Source organism: Priapulus caudatus, unplaced genomic scaffold (genome assembly GCF_000485595.1).
Source record: "Priapulus caudatus unplaced genomic scaffold, Priapulus_caudatus-5.0.1 Scaffold2052, whole genome shotgun sequence".
Lineage (NCBI taxonomy): Eukaryota > Metazoa > Priapulida > Priapulimorpha > Priapulimorphida > Priapulidae > Priapulus > Priapulus caudatus.
The window spans coordinates 44,418-68,682 of record NW_014579113.1 but is presented as its reverse complement, the minus strand read 5'-3'; the positions used below and the strand labels follow the sequence as shown (position 1 = coordinate 68,682).

The 24,265-nt window shown below is 40.3% G+C and overlaps 2 protein-coding genes across 9 annotated transcripts; one reads left to right on the top strand and one right to left on the bottom strand.

Annotated features, from left to right (window-relative positions):
- Positions 1-844: 844 nt before the first annotated feature.
- Positions 845-8,189, top strand: LOC106818142 (uncharacterized aminotransferase C660.12c-like). Of its 5 annotated transcripts, none has more exons than XM_014822864.1 (9): positions 845-929; positions 3,770-3,946; positions 4,526-4,668; positions 5,531-5,647; positions 5,737-5,850; positions 6,614-6,766; positions 7,051-7,262; positions 7,393-7,551; positions 7,843-8,189. In XM_014822864.1, the coding sequence occupies exons 2-9, from the start codon at positions 3,795-3,797 to the stop codon at positions 7,966-7,968; spliced, it is 1,176 nt and encodes a 391-aa protein (XP_014678350.1). In that variant the 5' UTR covers positions 845-929; positions 3,770-3,794; the 3' UTR covers positions 7,969-8,189. The 5 variants fall into 5 exon arrangements, with proteins under 5 accessions (XP_014678350.1, XP_014678349.1, XP_014678346.1 ...); XM_014822863.1 differs by having other exon boundaries at positions 7,738-8,189; XM_014822860.1 differs by having other exon boundaries at positions 7,393-8,189.
- A 39-nt stretch (positions 8,190-8,228) lies between these two features.
- On the bottom strand, positions 8,229-19,654 carry LOC106818143 (syntaxin-12-like). 4 transcript variants are annotated; one of them, XR_001395156.1, is made up of 11 exons: positions 19,420-19,654; positions 16,317-16,496; positions 16,000-16,069; positions 15,745-15,844; positions 15,109-15,249; positions 13,973-14,037; positions 13,267-13,354; positions 12,888-12,960; positions 11,304-11,386; positions 10,091-10,242; positions 8,230-9,856 (listed from the first exon to the last, which is right to left on the bottom strand). XR_001395156.1 is itself a non-coding variant. In XM_014822866.1 (10 exons), exons 2-10 carry the CDS (start codon positions 16,438-16,440, stop codon positions 9,764-9,766), a joined length of 837 nt encoding a protein of 278 aa, XP_014678352.1. In that variant the 5' UTR covers positions 16,441-16,491; positions 19,420-19,654; the 3' UTR covers positions 8,229-9,763. The 4 variants fall into 4 exon arrangements, 3 of the variants coding, with proteins under 3 accessions (XP_014678352.1, XP_014678351.1, XP_014678353.1); XM_014822866.1 differs by lacking the exon at positions 10,091-10,242 and having other exon boundaries at positions 8,229-9,856; positions 16,317-16,491; XM_014822865.1 differs by lacking the exon at positions 10,091-10,242.
- Positions 19,655-24,265: the final 4,611 nt, after the last annotated feature.

Genomic DNA, 24,265 nt, shown 5'->3' with positions numbered 1-24,265 from the left:
TCTCTATCTCGCTCGCTCTCTCCCTCTCTCGCTCGCTCTCTCCCTCTCTCTCTCTCATTCTCTCCCTCCCCCTCTCCCTCTCTCTATCTCGCTCGCTCTCTCCCTCTCTCGCTCGCTCTCTCCCTCTCTCTCTCTCATTCTCTCCCTCCCCCTCTCCCTCTCTCTATCTCGCTCGCTCTCTCCCTCTCTCTCTCTCATTCTCTCCCTCCCCCTCTCCCTTTCTCTCTCTTTGGCGGTGCGCTGCTGCCGCCCGCATTCCAACAAACAAAAATGCAGATCTTTGCGGAAATATTTTCGATTCCATGAAAACCGTGCAAGGTTATTATTGCAACCGTGGCAGAGATTCTTTTTTCCTCACGCGCCATGTGTGTACGTCAGTGCGGGTGTTGGAGAGAGGATCGGGAGAGGGTAGGGGAGGGGCGGGAGAGAGTAGTATATATATATGTGTGTGTGTGCAGCGGCAGCAGCAGCAATGGCGGCGGCGTATGTTTACAGATGAGCATTTGGACAGCATTTACAGGAAACTGTCGGCAATAATAGGTGAAAGAGAGTATAGAAACATTAAGACTTTGGTAGTAAATAGATTTCCTATTTATTAAGCATTATATTTGATTGAAACGCTCCAAGTGCCTGTGGGAAGAATGTGCGTTCACGTGCGTTTTATCATATCGTTGTATGACCTCTGATGTAACGGCAACGCCGTTAACAGCCGTAACAGCCGGCGGCCGTAAACAGCCGCCGTCAGATGTAACGGCAACGCGCGCCAGAATGTGCGCAGCCAACGGCAGCTGAAAGAGGGGGGGGGGCGAATGCATATACATTAGATTGCCGCGAGAGGGCAGTAGGGTACAGTCAACAACAATGGAGGACTTTGTCCTCGTTGATTTATGATTTTCCAAAAAAAACAACGAATATCAACGGATTTCCAGGTAATTTACTGCGGGGAGCAAGTAGTATCAGTCCATAAATGGCGCGCGCAAATACGCACATACATTTGAGGGCAGTGAGCTTCCTGTGAACTCACATAATGTTTCTCGGTCGAAATGGAGAAACAACACCCTCAACAACACAACTCTCGATTTTAAAGGGGCTACCCCCACATTGACGAAAATTCTCTCTATCCTTGAACCGGCTATGCCACTTCCACACAGTCAGTGAGGGCTCAAGGATAAGAGCTGTCCACATTTGCACATGTCGCACATTGCGAAAATGAATTGTAGTCAGCGCTTATACCAATGAACCGAGTGAATATAATTATAAGTGATATGACGTGATCGCCCCTGACCTTGGCGTTTAATAGCAATGGCGTTGCAGGGGCGGAAACAGGCAAGTAGCGTCGGTTAAACAGCATGTTGGTCCGCCTTTCTGCGAAGGAAGGACATAGTTCTTGGTAAAAATTAATAAACAGCACCCTGAAGAACACCCCTGTCGATTTTAAAGGGCCTAACTCCACATTTCCATTCATTGATGGTTAGCCCGACCAGGCTTTACAACAGCTTTATGTCGTGGGCCAATACTTCTCACCACGTAGTGTCTCGTGAGAAGGGAGAAGGTAACCTATGGCTATGTGATCAGTGTTCGAAATTCACGTCGGCCCGTCAGCCCGCCGCCGACAGTTTCGATGCCGGGCCTACAGCTTCTTGATAAAACAGGCCCGCTGATCCTTCAGCTATGTGATCACCGAAAATTCGAAACACTAAGAAACTGTTACCTGTAGAAATCCCCCAACCCTAACCCTACCACTAACTCTAAACTGGCTCGGCTATCTTAGGCCGACCTAAAAATTACCTTTGGTTCGGGTCACCCGCCCGACTTCACATTTCGGAGTGATAAAATGTGCGACTGCGGTCACTTTTAGAGGGTTTCAAGAAAAAATAAATTTCAAAGATACCGCCTGCCGATCATACATATTCAAATATCCGGCTCTTGTCATTTTATTTACCTAAGGAGAGTTCCAAAATATTTATAAACAGAACTTCGTTGGCGCGAAGTGAAACAGTTCCTACCTACGTTTCCTAGAATCCTACAACGTGAAACAGTCGTATAGAGCCTGGGCCGGCTACTTCATAAACAGAGCCTGAAGGTCGTATGGCGCAGCGGCCGGCTTTGATGTATGCGATCGATCGCGTACTATATAGTATACGCATGCTATCGTGCTATACGCGGCCGCAGAGCCGTTTACACTTCGGTTACTCGCTTGTTCAAAGGGACGATTAATCGAGCTCCGTTTTTGGAGCGATTCCTAACACTACTATCCAGTACACGACACGAATACCAGTACACGACACCAGTAAACGACTGCTGTTCACATTTTGAAAACAATGTCATGACTTGCAGCAATGGTACATGCAACTGCAAGTCATTTGCATCTCGTGGCTCCTGCATTTCAAGCTGTATACCCTATATTTAACTTGTGAAAAAAAAAATTATATTCCTGCCTACCCATGTTTTTGCAGAAAAAAAATTAAAAAAAAAAAAATGTTATACCTACCTACCGACCCTAATTTTCACAATCCATGTGACCCGAACCAAAGGTATTTTTTTGTTTGGCCTTATATATATACGCGTGTACCCAATTAATCTATGGTGTATAACCTTTTGCTTTCATTTTCAATATTTTGCATCTGAACTGACAATCAATCCCAACCAACTGGTGTATGCTAGCTGGCACAATAATGTTAATTTTCATACTTCAAATCCAAGTGTTTTCTAGCTCATCAAGAAATTTTAATCGTTAATTTACAATGGCATTATTACGGGGCAGGTAACCCAGTCTAACACGAGGTAGAGTAGACTGGTACACTTACCGACCACTACTGCCTTTGTATTTTTTGTACATAACACTAGGGGTAGAGCCCACAATAACAAAATACAAACAGTGGACATAGCCAAAGGCAAATGGTAAGTCAGATCCAGAACAGTATTGTAAAGCTGTCAATAGTAAAACTACATTTATAATACGAATGAGTAAAATTATATAAGAAGATTTACAGTACCAGTATAGTTGGTATGTATATGCAGTGTTGGAAATAAGACAAAAATTCCATCCGGTCCTGATTAAAAAAAATTCAAAATCCGCAATATTTAATCCCTAATAAAACAGTAATTTTCTTGAAAATTAGCCAGTCCTGCTCCAAAAGTAGCCAGCCCTGCTGAAAAGTTACCAGTCAGGGACTATGGGACCAGCTGCTATTTCCAACACTGGTATATGTCAGGTTTTCTGATTTATGAGAGGTGAACTCGATTTGGAACCAGCAAACCAGCAAGTTCACCCCTACATTTTGGTATTTTTATTCCATTATTATTTTCAATTTTCCGATGGCTTTGCCCATGCAAAACAAACATTTTCACCCCACATGCAGTGCTTCAAATTTACACACAGTGTCGCAGATTGCATCTCAGAGCTTCTACAATTCAAAAATTTGCTTGGACCCCCCTAGCACTGAGCAGCACCCCCATGCTATAATGAAAAAGCTTGGAGAACCCTGGGGATTATGATTATGGACATTGATAATGACTAATATACACAAGGAAGAATATGATATGCTGTTTTATTACTGTAATTTGCTCCAAAATTGGCGGGCCTACAGCTTTGCTGGCGGGCCTGCAGCTTTTAGGAGCTATATAGGCCCTGCAGGCCTACAGCTCTTTCTGCTCAGTGGCAAACACTGTATGTGATGGTGTGTGTTTGTGTGCATGCATGCGTGATTTATTCGCATATCTTTCCATGTGATTTGTTCTTTGCTAATTTCCAAATGTGTTCGTTCAGAACCCCACGTCCTGTTATTAACATAATGGACCTCTTGGACACTGAACTCTACTCATCGAAGCCACTGCAGTTTGGTAGAGAACTGAAGAAGCATTTTCCATTAGATGCTGACATTACATACTGCAATCACGGATCATTTGGAGCAACACCACTCTGTGTTATACAGGAGCAGCGAAGGTTATATATTAATATTCACTAACATTTCTATAAGAATGGGGACATCCATGGATGGCATGATTTCCAACTACTGAGCATCACTGAGCTTGCTTTCTGAGCTATATCCCCTATATCTCTAGTACTAGTATATCCCACATTGTGACTACCACAGGCACAGGTACATAGTACTGGTACTGAGGACTAAGCATGAATGGCACATTCATGCTTAGCCCTGTATACAATTTATGTATATTGTACATAGTATGTATCCTGATCCTGCAGTAAGCTGACTAATACTAACTTGATCTAAACCCCATCATTGTAGAAGGGCTATTGTGAAGATTTTACCTGGCCAGTAGTGGTAGGAGTATGTTGGTCCAGGACATACAAGTTTTGTCATCAACCCCCTATCTTAGTAGAGCAGCTTGCTATTTATTGGTATATTATATTATACGATTTATAGCTTAATTTGTTGGATTACCCATCATTAGTCGCCCCCACTATCTTATCACTATATGGTTATACACACCTGGTCATGACAGTACTAGCTGAGCTACTGTTATTTTACATCACTAAACTTACACGAGTTTTTTGCTACAGGATCCAGGATGACATGAACAAGTGGCCATGTCACTTTACGTGGAGGAAATCCCTACCTCTGTATAAGCAGGCATTAGAACCATTAGCTGACTTCATGGGAACAAAAACTAAAAACCTTGTCTTCATAGCAAATACAACTACTGGTGAGTGTAAACTTTTTGTGCTTAAAGTAATTATGACGAGCATTTTTCAGCGTTTATCCCCACTTTCGTGATACCTACCGTTATTGCTTGAGTAACAGCAATTGTCTAGAGTAACGATAAAATGTCTTAGAAGTTATAATCTTTGTATTCACCAAAACATGCACGATTACAATTTTGCTTTGTTTTTTTTACCGTTGCCATCTCTCGGAATTTCTTGTGCCCCCCCCCCACACACACACGTGATAATAGAGGAGCACAACAGTTCGTTGCACAATTTCGTCTTAGGAAAAGCCCATCTTCTGATTTTTTTGCGGTTATATTCGCCATAAGAGTGCACTAATTTTCCAATACACGCAAGGTAGATGTCCTATGCCGCATGAAGAGTAAGAGTCTTGTCGTGTGCCGAAGTTCGCATAATTTGAATAGAGCGGTGTCTGGAGCTTAAAATCGTGGTTATTTAGCATGAATAAAGTGTATAATATGTATGTGTCCAAAACTCTCTTCATAATTTAACTCAATTCATTTCTTCCTAATGCTAATTCAGACTAGCTTGCCAGAGCTGTATTTTCGCTTTTATGAATTCAGAATTTATTGTAACTGTGCTATGTATTGTATATGATGGATAATTGTCTAAATAAATAAAATAAAAGTATAGAGAGAGAGTTGCGACAACACACAATTAGAAACCATATTGTATCCAAATGGACAAACACCGCTGCCGCTCAAGTACAGCGCTGTATGGATTCTGCTGAACCATGTAAGCTTGATGGTCCTATTCATTAACTAGCTTCAAGGTAAAGATACTATCAACCTTATAATGAAGGTTGTTATTTTACTATTGGTGTTTACTTTATTCGTGTAGGTTTGAACAGTGTACTTAAATCCTTAAACCTGCGCCCAGGCAGTGCCATCATGGGGACTTCACTCACTTACGGTGCAGTTCAGTACGCAATCCAGGAGACAGTAAGAATTAAACCAGGTATGGGTATAGAAAATCGTGCCTAGTAAAGTAATGAGAATCAATGTAATCTATTTGCTTTTTTCTAATTTCATGTGATTTCCTTGCAGGTCTCAAATCTCTATTTATGGACATAATATTTCCAATACATAGCAAGCAAGATCTGATTGATAGATTCACATCCTACCTTGATGAACATCCTAATATAAAATTGGCAGTAATTGGTAAGTCTGATATATCAATAGGGCATGAAATTCAGATTTTTTGCACTGGCCCAGAGGGCTGGTAACAACAGTTTTTTACCAGCCCTCACAGAAAAATAAATATAAGACTGTTTCAGTGACTCTTGCTTGTCCGAAAAATGTTGAAGTGTGCGGCATCACATAGTAACTGTTGAACAGACTATAATGCAGATCGTGAATGATGTCGGAATGTTTTTGGCAATGTCATGTTTCAATGCTTGCATTCTCGATTTCAAATTTGTAAAATGTTGATAAATTATGGCGTGATATCCTTCAAATAAAAGAGTAATGTAGGCTGTTTGCTCATTTATGCTATAAATAAAAAATTTGGTACTCACTAAGATGGCTGAAACCACCGGTTCGGAAGGCTGCATGGTATTTCGCCAATGTTACTGGCCCTCTAGTCAGTGGTTCTTAACCATTTTGAGTCATGGACTCCTTTGAGAATCTGATGAAAGCTACAGACCCCACCCCAGAAAAATGCACATAAGCACATAAACACAAAATTTTGCATGTGCCTGGTTCACGCCCCCCCCCCCGAGCCCCATCCACGGGCCCCAAAGTGGTCCATTGACCACAGGTTAAGAACCCCTGCTCTAAATAATATTTTGGCGTATGCCGGTGGGCCAGTGCTAATTTTGCACCCTGTATCGCCGTATATTTTCATTCACGGGTAGTAGTTTCTTTATTAGATTGTATAGAGAATTTTATATTTTCTATTTTTATTTGTGTTTATATGTTTCAGACCACATAACGAGCCCAAGTGCAGTGTTAATGCCAATTCAAGAACTTGTAGCGTTGTTCCATTCACGTGAAATATTCGTGGCAGTAGATGGCGCTCATGCTGCTGGTCAAGTCCAGGTCAACTTGGATGAGCTTGATGCCGATTTCTACACATGTATGAATTATCTTGGGTTGCTATGGAGGTCAATATAAGAGATCTTGTACTGGGCCCTGTTGCCACTCTAGAGAAGAAGTAATGTGATTAATACAAGAGAAAATAAGGATATGATACTGAGAGACTTTATTTACCAAGTACGTCTATGTACCATTTAGATTCATAGCGGATGTCAAATGCATTTTTTTTTCAAATGCTTTTGAGTTAGCCGTGAGGCTTGTTCTTTGATAGATAAATTTATTTGTCAGGATTCAAATCCAAATATTAACGTTTTCTATACCCAGCCTCCATGCACAAGTGGTTGTTTGCCCCACGAGGATGTGGGTTTCTATATATCAGCCCGAGACACCAGGGCAATGTGCATCCAGCTATCACCAGCTGGGACTATGCAGGAAGCGACATGCACGCAGAGTTCCAAAAGGAGGGAACACGCGATCAGACGCCGTATTTTTCTGTGCCAGCAGCTATCCGATTCTACCAGGAAATTGGTGGCTGGGTGTGTTATTAATAATTATGTTCTCTAGCTATCTCCGAGATCTTCACTCTTGGGTTCTAAAATCAAGGCGCTGTTATGTTATTTTATTCTATTTAGATGTTGCTGCCAGGCATGTTTCTCTGTGCTTTAGGAGACGGTGAGGAATTACTGCAGACCTTTAGCAGATGATGTTGTTGACCTGTTGGTTAAAGCTTGGCATACTGAGAAGCTTCCTATACCTAGAGAACTAGAAGCACCATGTCTGCGTCTCGTCAGAGTACCATTCATTGAAGGTTATCACAGAGCTGACGTGAGTATATCCAGGTGTTTGCATAATGAATTTATGCCAACAATTTTCATTTCATTATATTACAAAGTAAATGAATATATCCTCATTCATTTAAATGTTGTTTTGGATCCGATTTCTTCCAAACTAGGACGTCTGTGTAGGGTGCTTGCACAAAATGATGCTCGTTGGGATTATTTGTATATGCAGTTGGGTGATACTAGTCTATTAATGGACAAGACGGAGAGCGACTTGAAACTCCAGGAGCACATTTTCTTTGAATATAAGTTACAACTCATCATGATTTCATGCCAGGGCAAATCCTATGTAAGAGTTGCAACACCAGCTTACACTGACCACAGAGACTTCGAAGAAATGGCCAGAATAGTGCTGGAAATACAAGCAAAGGCAAACGTATGTCGCAGTAATGCTAGTACGTAATAGACAATAGTCAAGTGGCATAACATCTGTGATATAAAGCAGCGTGTAAACTTTCCAGTGGTTTATGGTTATGAACCATTTATGTTGTGGCAATATTTATCTTTTGAATTTTACAAAAATAAACTATTAGTATAATAGTGAACAAATATAATGATATGATATTATTCTAAAAGATATGTTATACATTTTTAAATAAATTTATAAAATTTATCAATAATTAATTTCACATCTTGTAATTATGAATGTTATTGTAAATAACACAAGGGTTGAAGGTTGAAGGTTGAGGAATAAGTAACACTAGTTATTCCATACTGGGGAAAATAACTAACAGATGCTCTTGGTTAGATACCAAAGTGTCATGCACAATGCAATGCTTCTTGAACATCCAACATAAAATTCGTTTATTTAATAATGCAGCATGATAAAACCTACAGCAAATATTTTCTCTACCACACAAAAGGTTAAAATTACTTAGTAGATAATTTGTTACTTGTAATAATCTTTATACAATTATTAACTTGTGAGCAATTCCGTTATACACATTATGTAGATCCCTACTGATCAAATAGCAACAGACACTCAAGTAGACTGCGTAAAATTAATATTTTGTCAATCTGAAGCATTCATTGTTAATACATTTCATTGATTCCACAACTTTTTAAGCTTTCTGTATATAATGATACTGGTACACGTCTGCATATAATTAATTAAATATCGATTTTTGTGACTAATGAATGTCCTGCCATGCACTCTCATTAAAACATGAACTTATTCATTTAATATATACTGTGTTCATAGAATTTCAGAAAGAAAAAACTACATATGTATAAATAAACTTAACAAACAAGCACATCTTTGGCAAGTGAAAAAATACTCTCGCTAATGTATAGAGAAATTATCGATCATTCTTACAAGTGTCTATTTTATACTTATAATAAATAATGTATATGCATGTAGCTTGATAACATCGTATGTCTACTTGGTACATGAGCATTACCAAAAATGCCCACAGTGACTACTCAGTGGTGGAATTTAATCGAAAGCAAATTCATTACATTTTAAATCCTACTTACAGAAATGTAAAAGCTAGCTGTACACAATTATTACATAAATTATCGCATCATACCTTCTAGTAAATACATGTAGGTTTCCGCCATGTGTACTGTGCAAGTGCATCTTTCACCTGAACCCCACTGGTTATTTTGCACCATATAAGTTAAGTTTGTGATTTTTCATATTTAAGCAAATTGAAGTACAAAGCCATAGGAAGAGCGAACCTGATTGGCAATATCACCTCTTTGCACAGAATGCACAGTACAGTAATACATGAAGCTATGTATGGCATAACCTTGTGCATTGTGTGTAATACATTCAATACACAGGTTTATAACAGATTGAATAGTTGCTATAATAAAGATTAAAGCTGTATAAAAGCTGTAATTACGTTGTGGTGGACTACATTGAATCTAGAGCAATCTGAAAAGTGTTCAATGTTACTTTTAACATCTAGGGCTGATTAGTATCTCCAGAAATTATATTATAACTCATAGATCTCACTTGATCATAACATACAATTCTATACATAAAAAATACCAGTAGCACAACTTCTTGCTACAACACTACCACAGCTACTTACAGTGACTGCTCATTCTCACTAGTGCTCTTATTCTTATTATTCCATTGCATTGTGTAGTTCTTATCATTCCGTTCTTGCTTTCAACAGAAAACAGTACCAACCAAGTTCACCATGGATGATGTCATTAACTATACTACACACCTTTCACTCGTGTGCTGTCTAGCGTGTAACTGCCCACATGATTAGTCCCAACACGAGTATGATGATGAGGGTAACAAGGAGGATAGCCAGGGCCTTTTTCCTCGACTTTGACTGCAAAGAGAAATCCATTAATCACACACAGCTACCACAGGAGACATCACTGCATTCAATTAATTTTAAATGAAAGTATACCAAATTATTGGTGACAAGCAGGAAGCAGTGCTGAGTTGGTAAACATTTAAAATAAAAATGGGTGGAAAATGTTCAGATCACAATACTCAATGCTGCACAATGCACTCATGCAAGTATTTTCAACATGATTTATCACCAGGTGGGAGCACTCACAAGGAAGCAAGTAAATTGCTGCATTCCTCTCAGGCTTTGACAGCAAGGCATGGATTTTTGCTCAATGTCAGGTTGTACGTTCCATGAATCGTAAACCATGATTTCTCACCAACATACCAAATCAACGTGGTTGTAGTACGAAACTAACCTAGCTGCAAATAGAAAACCAAATAAAACGTGGAAGGAGAAGAACCCTAGCACTACTACAACAATGAAAACACATCTATACATGCATCTACAAGCAATAAAATACAAGCTCAAGTACTGATGCGTGCATATATATTACATCTGCATTGATCAGCTATATTATATCAAGAGCGTATTAAGAAGGAGAGCGTACAAGAGTGAAATGCTGAAACCATGGTGCAGCATTAGTCGAATTAAAAAACTTTGCATGTTTTATTTTGACGATTCTTTGCAGTAGTATTGATCAGCTGTCCTACCTTACTAATATAAAACAAACCGCTTGCCCCTACGATGCTCCTACGCTGAGATAATGAGCGGTGAAATCTGGTATTTTTGCCGAAAACCGACTCGAGATCCCTGTTAGCTGCGACCCTCTCTCGCTTTGAGATAGCTTCGGGAAACCTTGCGTGTTTCCATCAATGATTGAGAAATGGAATGAATGACGTCTGTTATTTATTGCCATAGTGATGACCCCCACCTTTGCCCACCTAACGCTGGATGTAGTAAACTCTGTAGTACTGACGTAATGAGTCAGCGCTACCATGGCGCTACACAGCGGCGACCGGAAGCAACATACTGGCCACAAAACGAGAGAGGGTCGCAGCTAACAGGGATCTCGAGTCGGTTTTCGGCAAAAATACCAGATTTCACCGCTCATTATCTCAGCGTAGGAGCATCGTAGGGGCAAGCGGTTTGTTTTATATTAGTAAGGTAGGACAGCTGATCAATACTACCGCAAAGAATCGTCAAAATAAAACAGGAAAAGTTTTTTAATTCGACTAATACTGCACCATGGTTTCAGCATTTCACCGTTGTATGCTCTCCTTCTTAATACGCTCTTGATTATAAATATATATATATATATATATGCACACAACATGTACGCAGGCGCATGTGCAATCATCTAGTGGTAGCTACAAACAAAAGCTAATCTGGTATATAAATTACAAACTCAGACAAGGGTTGCATAATTACATGCATGATAAAAATTGCAATCTAGTGGCAATATGTGCAACGTTCTACAGACCTGATGTTCCGCAGCCTTCCTCAGTGAGCTGGTACCTTCCTCAACATGTATAGTAGCAGTCTCTACATTGGCTTCTATGGAATCTATGAGAGAAAGCTCTGATAATAAGTCACAATAACGTACATAAACCTACAAACTAATTCAAATTTGATAAGCAACATTGCTAAAAAATATTCGTGGACAGTAGCAGTGTTTGCCACTGAGCAGAAAAAGCTGTAGGCCTGCAGGGCCTATAGCTTCTAAAAGCTGCAGGCCCGCCAATTTTGGAGCAAATTGCAGTAATAAAACAGCATATCATGTTCTTCCTTATGTTTATTAGTCATTATCAATGTCCATAATCATAATCCCTCTGTTTTTCCTTCCTCTCGTCGGATGACTGTTTTTGCTTCTTTGCCGGGGACTCACAATTAAGGAAACGCCACATCGTTGTTATATGTAGCTCCTTGGTAACTACGACTTTCCACTTTGACAGCAGAGAGACAGACTGGTAGTCTGGTACACATCGGGCACTTCTATGGGGGTCTGGGGGCCAGAACATTTTTGAAAATTACAAGCTCTGAGATGCAATCTAGAGCCATTTCAGGGTACTCCAATAGCTTACAACTAGCAACACTTTTTGGTGGAAAAAGAAAAAATTATGTAAAATTTACCTACTGTAAAATTTTGATGGGCACTGGGGAATTCCGTCTGTTCGAAGTAAATGTATTTTGTAGACATACAAGCTCTTACGTAGGGAAGCTTTTATTTAGCTACACCCTGTATAAATGTAATAGTTTTTCCAAACGTTAAAAACAATATGACACGGTTAAACCCGAGTGGTGCGACGAGGCTGTAAACTGCTGTTTGCATGACTAGTAAGTAATACGCCGTGCTTGCAGCTACAGTGACTTAATTTTATGACGTGTGTTAAAACTTGAGACATTATTATTATTTACTGTATAATTCAACATGATATATTATCTAAATCTTCTTAATATTATTTTAAAAAGTATACTGATCGTTTGTAATAACGACCAGTGATACTTTATTGTTTACATCAAACGTGAAATGCGCGGGGATGTGAAAATTACTCCACAACCTAGCGCACCGTGAACAGTGAGCGTGCTGGACGACCCCGTGCACGTAAATAAACCCTGGCAACAACAATTGTAGGGGTTCACTACAACTGGCCAAAAGTAAGCTCCACCCACTTCTTATCGATTTTTGGTATGCCAATGCTGCTACTTGATGGCAGGAACCTGTGCTAACCTGTGCGTCCGAATATCCCACGCACGTTTCTTGATGCCAACTAAAGTTGATTGCAGTGGGCGAACGCATTGTATACATGTATGTCACGGTTTATCACGGATTAGTTTTCAATAAATACCCCTGGAAGTTAATATGCATGAACAGATTTCTACAGGTAACAGTTTCTCTAGTGTTTGAATTTTCGGTGATCAAATAGCTGTAGGATCAGCGGGCCTGTTGTATCAAGAAGCTGTAGGCCCGGCATCGAAACTGTCGGCGGTGGGCCGACGGGCCGACGTGAATTTCGAACACTGGACAGTAGTTATATTTTGGATCATTCTTGAAGTGGTCACTCACCAATCACTTCACCTTGCTCGTGAACCATCATGCCAAGATCTTTAAAAATCTGGTTTACATCTTGTATATCCTCCTGAAAAAGTGTATCAACCGCAAAAGGAATCTGTAGTATCCATTACTATAATCAACACTTGTATGATATTTCTCAGCGGTAAATTCACTCTGTAACTTAGGAAATAATTATACTTGGAAGCCTAAAATGCAAAAAAGGATGCTGTCAATGTTTGTGCATCTCACACTGATGAGAGAAATTACATCTAGCATTCAGCACTTGATTAAATAAAATTTCCATCACTCGTGTGAGAAAATCTGGTCTCAGGACGAATGGCGGTGGAACCAATCACACCGCGGATAGAGGATAAACATGGCAGCAGTATACCTCTAATCGCCTGACAGCTGTTTCCCTCTCCTGCAGTAGGTCAAGATCAACGTCTTCTAGCTGTGCTTGAGCCTGCGACTGGAAGCCCCTATAAAATATTCAACGTCTATTAGATCCCACCACCGATGTAGCTACGCCGGCCGCCGCCGGTTGGTAATAGCCGACTGGTGTTGGCCGACCTGCACGCAGCTTTAAATACCATCCTTCCGACCGGCACAAAAATGATTGAGTTTGCGTAAAATTACCTTCAAAATATTGAGCAACCTACAAATAATCACAACTGATACACTTAGAATTAATTTAAAAAATAACTCTGAGTTTAATCTCAACAATAATTATGCGTAATATCATCATCTGATCACATCGTACAGCGCACAGTACATGCAGTATAGCGGTCTAAGCACCATGTTGCTATTATAATAATTTATGCATATGACGCAATCACTGATATTAGCCAGCACTAAAATTGTCTTGGCTACAACCCTGGATCCCACCACTGTCGACACTTTTGCCAGACAAATATAAACAGCATATTATTAGTGTAGATTAGATAAAGGACCACACATTTTACAAAAAGTTCAATTATTTATAAATTTAAATATATAGTATGTAGAAATGCAAGTACTGAACATAATTGGTGAAGTACCAACAACAGAGATACCCTGTACAGAATATTCCATGCTTCTGCACTCAAATAGTGGCTTACCCTGTACTGAGACTAATGAGCTGGTCATCACTCTGTGTGCTTGCACGCTCATCAAAGTACGGTATCTGTAGATAATCACGACTCTCAAGTTAACTATGATATTTTATGGCAAAATTAGAATATACCCCTTTATTTGAATCTGTATGACAAGTGCTGCAGAGCGACAGCGCTCAACTGACGTGTGCTGTAGTCAGGTATTCTTCTGATAAACTCACTGGCAACCGAATCAAGTGCGCCCTCCTGCCACCGCGTTCGCGCTCAGAGCATATATCTAGGATACTACTAATACAGATCTAAAATCTATGATAGGCTTTGCTATACATACTGGTAGTACAGTAATAAAGATACAGCTGTGTATTAACATGTTATCATGGATATGCGTCGAGCGCGAGCGTAGTGGTGGTGGTGGGGGGGAAGGGGCTCTAATAGCAAAAGCAGTTCAGTACTTTGTTAATAGTCAACAAATCCATGTTTAACCCTCCTCTTGAGGGTCAAAAGGTTATGAGACACTTACTCTGCGCACGTCAGCGGAAAGTAGATTTCATGATCCTTTTAATAAAGTGATAAAAATGGTAGGTCAGCGCTGAAACAAAAAAGTTTTGCACTCGGTCCATTAGACCATGTCCTCAGAAAATGTCTGATATCTGACCTTTCCCCCACTGCCCTTTGACCTGTGACCTCCAATTTCGTGCTGGTGATGGGTTATCTCCCCATCACATTATACATCGAATATTAAGAGCGTAGGTCAAGCCGTTGAGATTTGTGCCGCAATTCCGTATTTCCTCCTATACCTTAAGTTAAGGGGGAAATATTCCCACACATATCTTGACACATCTTGACCTTTGACCCTTGACCCCCCAAATTCGACATCCCGAGTCCTTTTGCGATCCCCCCCCCCCGACCTCCCGAATATATCAAGACCGTACGTCGAGCGGTTAAGATTTGTGCCCAACTGTTGACGGACGGATGGACGCACGGACATTCATGCGATTCTACAAGCTGCATCTGACTTCGTCAGCTGAGCTAAAAACAGTACTCTCATAAACTGATCAAACATGTCACTACAATTTACTCTGTCAATGAGCAAACTAGAATTTCAGTGTTATACTCAGCATAAACCATGAACAAAAACTCACAGATTTCCCTCCTGCCTGGCTGCGTGCCTTAGCAATGCTTGCCCTTTCCTTCTCTGCCACGCGTTGCTGTGCGACCTGGAAGTTACTAAGTGCATCGGAGAAGTCCTTAGTCAGTCTTTCAACTTGCATCTTCCGTAATTTCTACAATAGGGAAGCCTTAATCAGTACAGAGTCACCTGACCCGAAGTCATGAATATCTCGCAAGAAACAATATATACCATTTATGGATGAATGCCTAGCATTTGTAATGTAGCATACATAAATATATATATATATATACAGGATTCTCCAAGCTTTTTCATTATAGCATGGCGGGTGCTGCCTTTACGGTCCTAGTTGCAAATCGCCGAAGGCGGTTTGCGTACTAGGGGGGTCCGGGGGGCTATGATATTTAGCATGGCGGCTATGATATTTAGAGTGGCGGGTGCATTTTAGGATGGCGAGGCTCGACGATAGCCTGGCGGGCCGCCAGGCTATAAGTACTCTTGGAGAACCCTGATATATATATAAACAACTTCATGGTTTCAAATACGAGTTATATTTCAGGATCAAAATAGCAAATTAACAATCATGAGAGTAGTTGCAGCATGTTGGAATTATCACCAACTACACAAATACGACCTAACTGCACTATACCTGGTCCGCCGAGGAGGGAGCTACAGGAATGCGTGATATATCCTTTAGATATTTGCTTGTGTCTTTCGCTAACTGATTAGTATAATGCTGAATCTGTCCGCTAAAATACATAAAAACATACACACGTTGTTAGTTTGAAGGCAAACACTACCTTTCATTCTACACTGCATGCACTCGATCACACACTGTAATGATCCAATATGGTGTTGAATGTACTGAAGTAACAAGCATTTATTCATGCAATAAGCTGCTCACAGTTTACTCCACAGCTGGTCTGTCTCCTGCGGGGTCCCAAGTTGGTTGACCATTCTTTGGATTTGAGCAACTTTATTGGAAACAAATTTTAAACAATTAATCTCATGATATGATATGATCATCATGATATGATCAGGAGTCTATCAATATATAGTCTATCAATATATTGATAGACTCCTGATATGATGACAGAAGTACATGACCTCCTGATATCGTGATAGTAATTCCATATGCAAATATGTTTAAAAATGGTCTTGCACGACTATGCAAGTCTGTGATATTGCAGGGTAAATTATTCATACACAAATAATATTCACCATTCTGTTGTGTCTTTTGGATATTACTGCTAACCACTTGTGAAAGACGTGTGAACTCTGTAGACGTGTCGCGTGGCGCCTCACTGTGGTAGGTGGAGAAAGCACTCCCATAGTCATGAGACATGTTGTTAGATGTCAGACAACAGTATGCCGAGCTTTTCAAACTGTTGTAGAACTAAACTACAAATGAGAATTTAGATTGTATACACAGTGGCACTTACGTGGTTAGAGAAGGAACATAAAACCTCTATTGTAACATAAGATAGACAATACACACAACAACACTTGCTTGAAATACTTAATGTTGATAGCATGACAAACAAATACCAATGTACTGCTTAGTTGTATTGACTATTAATTACAGGGTGCGAAATTAACGGTAGTCCGGAGTCAAATACTCCCTGATTTACTGTCGGACTCCTTGATTTGACATATGCAGGAGTCCGAGTCCGTGTGACTCCCTGAAAATTCTGCCATACTAACTATAGTTCGTTCCAGAGCGCGGCCTTGCGGAATTACCGTATTTTTTAGCTAATGTCCAAAGAAAATTTTGGCAAACGTGCAACCGCATGAACCGTAAAAATAAGCACAAATGCGTTATTGTTAACATCTTTAATTTTGAACCTCAGACTGCGGACTCCCTCATTTTGCTGCGGACTCCCTCATTTTGCTGCGGACTCCCTCATTTTGCTGCGGACTCCCTCTTTTTGAGGGTAGGGAGTCGGTTGGATTCCCGTGTTCAAAAGTTAATTTCTACCCCTGTAATTATCCCTTCACAACAAGGATTATAGATTCCCCCCGCATACGCCACCGCTATCCAATAGCACATTATAGGACGTAGTAACAGCTTCCCATCGTTTCAAATGGTGGACTAGCCACTGCAGCCGGCTATCTCTTAATGTAGGGGGTGTGTGGGGGAGATATAATGCACAAGTAATCACTTCTATTTCAAACGGCCATATATCGAATGATGTTATTGTATGTGTTTTGACGTTAGACTCTCAGCATGGTTGGGCTAGAGGCTAGTAGAGAGCTCTACCCTTGCACGATCAGTCTGCAAAACTATAGCATCAAGTCACTAACTTATATAGATCAATAAATATGGTGCCCTAGAAATTTGGATAATCTGATGCTTTTCTCGGATCATGGAATAGCGTCAGATTATAGAAATTTCTAATTCTAGCTAGTTATAATATAATTTACTCAATATCAATATCCTCAATATTATCTTATATATCTTATATCTTAACATGGGAACATAGGAATTCAGCAGGATTGGTCTATTTAATAATAATACTTATAATATATATATATAATATATATATATATATATTATTATAAAGTATAACCTAGGGCCATACAAGTTATAATATTATAAGTGTAAGTTCTAAGTTACCGAGTTACTAGCCCTTAAAGTTACTGTATTCTCAGTCACTGAGTTAGCCCGACGAGGCTGTGCGACTGATTGTCTATACAATCAGTATTGTCTGATTGTCTTCTAACCCTAGCAAGACCGTTTCTTAGAGAGCTCTATCACGGGAGACAATTTCCCCCAGGCGTAGAGGGAAGGTGCCACTATGTGGCAGCACTAGTGACTTCGTAACTCTCGCTCAAGATATAGCATCGCCGTGTGAATAAAATTATAATATTAATATGCCGATTACATCGATATCCATCGGCACTTGTTATCAATTCACTTTAAAAATGATGACCTTCCCTGGTTATCTAGCAATAAAATTTAGAAACTAATCGAGGTAGTTCTGGATTTGGATATAAATTGGTTATTTCAGAATGTAAGAATTTAACAGAATATCACCCGCGTATGAAATCATACGAGTATTATCATACATAGTTCCCTGTGATGTAATTCACTGGCAAGCCCAGCTACAGGTAACAAGTAACTGCCACTGTACTAAACCGTAATACAATTTTATTAGGTTCCTAAACTTCTAACTAAAGCCAGCTCGACCAGGAAGAACCAGCAATGAGACTAACATCGGTATTAGACACCGTTTCTTGGACCTTATGCCGGGAGACATGTACTGATGTACTTGCACTATGACAACACCAGGAGTGAATAATAATAGATATCTATAATTATTAATTAATTAAAAATCTATAATCTATTAATATTATAATATTATTCACACGGCGAGAGGTACGAAGTGACTAGTGCTGCCACGTAGCAGCACCCTCCCTCTACGCACGGGGGAAATTGACACCCCTCTATCACTGACATGCGTCTAAACAGAGGAATTGCTCAGACCTGTAATTGGAGGATAAAAATAGAATTAGGAAAAACTATCATATGGCGCAAACAATTTGTTACATTTCTATAAATTCTAGCTATTATAGACACATGTCTTAGCTTTAATCTCTGTGAATTTTGAGTTTATTGAAGCACAATTAGTCTATTTAATTAGCAAATATGCACGCGCAGTATCGCGCATACTGACGCTTATTCAGTTATTGTGTGCAGCCGGCTACACGCGCGGCTAGTAGGAAAGTGTACTAACTATCATATGGCGCGAACGATTTGAGTTACATTTCTATAAATTCTAGCTATTAATGTCTTGATCCCTGTGAATGTGAGTCTTGAGTTTATTGAAGGACGATTAGCTTAATTAATTAATTGGCAAATATGTACGCCCAGGGCAGTAGGCCTATCACTCATACCACAGGCCCTTGGAGGCTCAAGTTTCGAAAAATTATAAGTCTATATTAAGAGCGAAGCGGAAGGTACTTAACGCAGAGCTTCGCTCTTAATATAGACTTATAATTTTTCGAAACTTGAGCCTCCAAGGGCCTGTGCTCATACTCATAATCATACTCATAGGCTAAATGCTAAAATGAAAACGAAACGTCACAAATTCTGTTTTTATCCTCCAATCACAGGTCGGAGCAATTCCTCTGTTTTAGACTGTTAGTGTTTTAGATGCATGTTATTGAATATTGTTAATTGTTATCACTGAGTCAGTACTCAGTGAGTCAGTCTGAGTAAGTGACAGTGGCTCGATCAGTAGTACAGTACTGCGCCAGCCAGGCAGTTACTGACTCCGAGTAGTAACAGTAATAGTATGAAGAGTACTACTATCGAAATTACCAATTATACACCGCAGCAATACTTGTGAATATTTGTAACTTGTCGAAAAATGTAAGCACGTTTTGACTAAGATTAAATTATGCCCAGTCTGTTATCTCAATGAAAGGTGGGTGTTTGTTTTCTCCACCATGATTTGGCATGCTGTTCACTTGTTTTGTCACTTCTCTTTTCCGTTTCATCGTCATCGTTGTGGACACAGGCGTGAATCGAAGTGAGTCAAGTGACCATATCGGTATCATCATGCTCGGTATCTGCGTGAATATATCAAAGCATGTATATCAACTATGACTATACACACGCTCTGACTATACACGTATATATGATATCCAATAAATACGATACAATTAATTAATAAATAAAAACGTATTTTCCACTTTTGTTTTTATTCACGCCTCGCCTGACGTTGTATACCATATACAGTATATTATATTATATATATAATATATATATATATATATATATATAATACGCGCGCACATACACACGCGTACATGCACGCGCACGCACGCACGCACACGCGCGCGCGCGTGCGCGCACACACATACACACACTCACGCTCGCGCGCGCGCACACGCACACGCGCCATAGAAATAGAATAGAATAGAATTGAAGAATCTGGCTCTGGCACAACACATACGGCAGACGGTATCACGAATGCATGCACACGCGAGGGGCCCGAACCACAGAAATAGAATAGAAGTAGAACGCTCGTACACAGCCGCACAGCATTGGGCGCAGCGTCGCCAGTTTCTGACAACTGTCACGTGACCAGCGCCATATTGGTGCAGTCAGCCTGCTTAGCGCATCGGTAGTAAAGCTTGAGGACAAATGCTTTAAAATGCCTACATGTTGCGTGGCCATCAACTGTTGCAATCGGATAGAGAAAGGATATGGAAAGACGTTACACAGGTATTTTTCTATAATGTTTTGTAAAAGATAATGTGACGTACTAAGACTAAAAAAATCGCCGCTTAATATTATCCCTATTATCCCTACTGACACTGTACTGTACAACTACAGTACAAGTACAGTAGCTCCAAGAAACGGTATTGCTAGGGTTAGAATACCGACGTTATTGTATATTGTTGACAATGATGTATATTCACGTTAGTCAGCCAGCCAAGTACAGTGTCAGTAGGTTATTAATCATTGCAGACATTTGCCGAATGTATGTGACAGTGTTATGTGGTCCAATACACTGAAATCACTGTAGTGAAAATGAGTGTATAGATCTAGATCTAGTTAACAAACATTGCCACTGAATTGTTTTACTGTTCACCTCTCAGTCGGGTTACTATTATTAATAACTAGGCCTATTATCTCTGCTGAGATAATGATGTACGTCTAGATTAATGTTACAGAGACTAAGACAGTTTACCTGCACATAAGTCATCTGTCACTAAATTTAATATTGAAGTATTCACCATTAGGCATTAGCAATATCAGATCATGTAAGACAAATTATTCAAAGTGAAAAGTGTCTAAATTAAGTGATTCGTCGTGAGGATCAACCTATAAGGTTTTGATCTATATGGAAGTGCTAAAACTGCACGGGCGGTTTCTCGGAGTTACACTAATGCTAGCTTCTGTCAGTTATAAGCACTAGAATTAATATTTCCCTGATTTAAATTTTTTTACTTCCTTCCAAACATCATGTAAAGCTGGGTTTACACTGCCAACTTTGAGTTGGCGAATTGCCGAATTATACCAACTTCCCAACGCGCTATCAACCGATCTATGAACTGTGCAGCGCATTTACACTGACGACTGCGAGTTGGCAACTCGAGCGAGCAGTCAGACTCGACCGCGAGCGTACGTGTGGAGCGATGGATATCTATAGGCATTATTGCATACATGTATAAATTCGCGCCAGGCATAGCACGTGTGAGAGTTTTGTGAAGCCTATTAAAAGGCATCTGACAGTTCTGTCTATTTATGTTGCAGAAATCAGAATACGTATGAGAACAAATCTATCTGTCATCAAGGACATCAGCGCAGATTCCAGACACCATATACATGTCCATGTACACCATATACATCGCTGCACTCGGCCATTCAAGCGCACTCACAATTTCTTTTATTGCTTTCTGCCTCTTGTCCCGGTCTCTATATTCAGCCTTGTCTACATACCACATGCATTCAGACTTCTCATATACGTATATGAGGAGATTTGCCTACGATTCATCAGAGCATTCTTGGAGAGAAAAACACTACTATGGCAGCCAGAGGTTCCAACAGTAAACCACGGCTGCAGCCAACCGCCGACATTACATCAGTGGCGATTTAGGAGGGGATTGACAAATATAATAGTCGCGCAGATACTCGCATCGATACATTCAGATATGATGCAATGTTAAAATTAATATTAAATTGAATGGCAAAGCAAGAGGTTATTAAANATCTATAGGCATTATTGCATGTATAAATTCGCGCCAGGCATAGCGCGTGCGAGAGTTTTGTGAAGCCTATTAAAAGGCATCTGACAGTTCTGTCTATTTATGTTGCAGAAATCAGAATATGTATGAGAACAAATCTATCTGTCATCAAAGACATCAGCGCAGATGCCAGACACCATATATATATACATGTACATGTACACCATATACATCGCTGCACTCGGCCATTCAAGCGCACTCACAATTTCTTTTATTGCTTTCTGCCTGTTGTACCGGTCTCTATATTCAGCCTTGTCTACATACCACATGCATTCAGCCTTCTCATATACGTATATGAGATTTGCCTTCGATTCATCAGAGCATTCTTGGGCAGCCGACTCGCCGTTGACAAATTCTAGACTCAGGCGAGGAAAACTACTATGACACCAGAGGTTTCTACAGTGAACCACTGGCTGCAGCCCACCCGCGGACATTACATCAGTGGCGGATTTAAGGGGGTGAATTGACAAATATAATAGTCGCGCAGATACCTGCATGCAGGGAAAAAAATTATTTTTCGGGGACTACTTTTCAAGCTTGCATGCATGAAAATAGCACTCTAAAATTTGGTTTGCATTGAACTCTATGCAAATTTCCGGGGGCTCTTTTTGGCATTTCCGGGGCTCTTTTTGGCATTTCGGGGGCTAAATCGCCCCGAGCCCCTGTGTATTTTTTTCACTGCCTGCATGATACATGCATGATATGATGCATGGGTTAAATTAATATGTAATTGAATGGCAAAGCAGAGGTTACAACCCTTTTGCAGCTTTTTTCACAATTCCAAGAAAGAGTTTTGCTGTTGCCCACATCTCCACGGTGGTCAACACAACATATTTAATAAATGACACATTCGCATATGACACATATTCACATTCACAATAAACCCGACCTAAAAATAACCCCCTGTAAATAGTCATGTCACAGACAGTTCATAGAAAGAAATGAAGGCACATGGTGATACGGCGACGCGCTTACATGGCGACACGGCTACGTGGCAACGCGCCCACATGGTGACACGCCTACGTGGCAATGCGCCCACATGGTGACACGGCGACGCGCCCACATGGTGACACGGCGATGTGGCGATGCACTCACACGGCGATGCGCCCACATGGCGATGCGCCCACATGGCGACGCACCTACATAGCGACACACGACGCGCCCACATGGCGACGCGGCGACGCACTCACATAGCGAGGCGCCCTCATAGTGACGCGTCCACATGGCGACACAGCGATGTGGCAACACGGCAATGTGGCGACACGGCAATGTGGCGATGCGCCCACATGGCAACACGGCAATGTGGCGACACGGCGATGTGGCGACACGGCGACGTACACTGCTACGCCAAATAATTTCAAATGAATTTTATCCGGATTAAAAGAGGTTCTGGAGCATCAGTGTCCGGAAAATCGGTGTTGTACCTGTATAAGGTGTGTCACGTACGAACTATTTTTTTTGTATTCCGTTGTTTGTGTGTATGTATTTAATTATCCATTTTGCTATGTAAATGATCGATATACATGTATTATCTTTGACTAGCAATTCAATTAGTTAGAAGTATAAGTGCAGCTTAGAAAACTTTGAATTGTTTGATTTGTAATTTTTGCTATATACAGTATATATATTTGCCCGCAATAAAAAAGATCTGATTGTGCCTATGTTTTGAAATACCAAATAATAGAATAAGGAACCTAAGTTGCGCACAGTTACAAGCCGTTAAAATATTGTGATTGAATGGAATTGTACACAAATGACCTTTTCTTCGCCGTACAACGTATTGTATTCATCTTAGAAGCATAATTAAATTTTTTCCTAGTTGGGCCTGGGGAAGCTGAAGTGCGAACCTAGCTACATAAAATCTTGTCTTATTTTCTTGCCATTGTGGATAGTTAAGTGCAAATTTTATTTCAGTAGCAGCATGTGCAACAATCTATTCAGTAGCAGTTGTCAATTTTAATTTTACCTCTGTAAGAAAGCAGTGTTTAAAATCTATAGGAAAACGCATCCATGCATGTTTTTCTGTAATTAAAACTAACAGTCATCGCCGGGTACTTTGGCATTCAACTACTACTTTCTTATCATATTTTCTTTATTCAAGCCGGTACGGGAGATTATTTATATTATGCATTATAGATATCTATAGACACATGTCTTAGCTATACTCTCTGTAAATATTGAGTTTATTGACGCGCGATTAGTCAAAATATTAGCAAATATATGCGTACCGTCATCTCCCTTACCGGCTTGAATATAGACAATCCCTAAGCAGGCTGACTGCACCAATATGGCGCTGGTCACGTGACAGTTATCAGAAACTGGCGACGATGCGCGCCTGGGTATGAGCCTTCTACTTCTATTCTATTTCTGTGGATAATACCACTGCCACAATGCTAGCACTATTTTTACAG

Bases quoted from the DNA above. Each gene is read 5' to 3' on its own strand.
- LOC106818142 (XM_014822860.1), top strand. From the start codon at position 3,795: ATGGACCTCTTGGACACTGAACTCTACTCATCGAAGCCACTGCAGTTT. The intron at 5,648-5,736 runs GTATGGGTATAG...ATTTCCTTGCAG, and splicing joins GACAGTAAGAATTAAACCAG to GTCTCAAATCTCTATTTATG. The intron at 5,851-6,613 runs GTAAGTCTGATA...TATATGTTTCAG, and splicing joins TATAAAATTGGCAGTAATTG to ACCACATAACGAGCCCAAGT.
- LOC106818143 (XM_014822866.1), bottom strand. From the start codon at position 16,440: ATGTCTCATGACTATGGGAGTGCTTTCTCCACCTACCACAGTGAGGCG. The intron at 16,070-16,316 runs GTGAATATTATT...TTTCCAATAAAG, and splicing joins CCAAAAGACACAACAGAATG to TTGCTCAAATCCAAAGAATG. The intron at 12,961-13,266 runs GTATACTGCTGC...ACACTTTTTCAG, and splicing joins CAGCTGTCAGGCGATTAGAG to GAGGATATACAAGATGTAAA.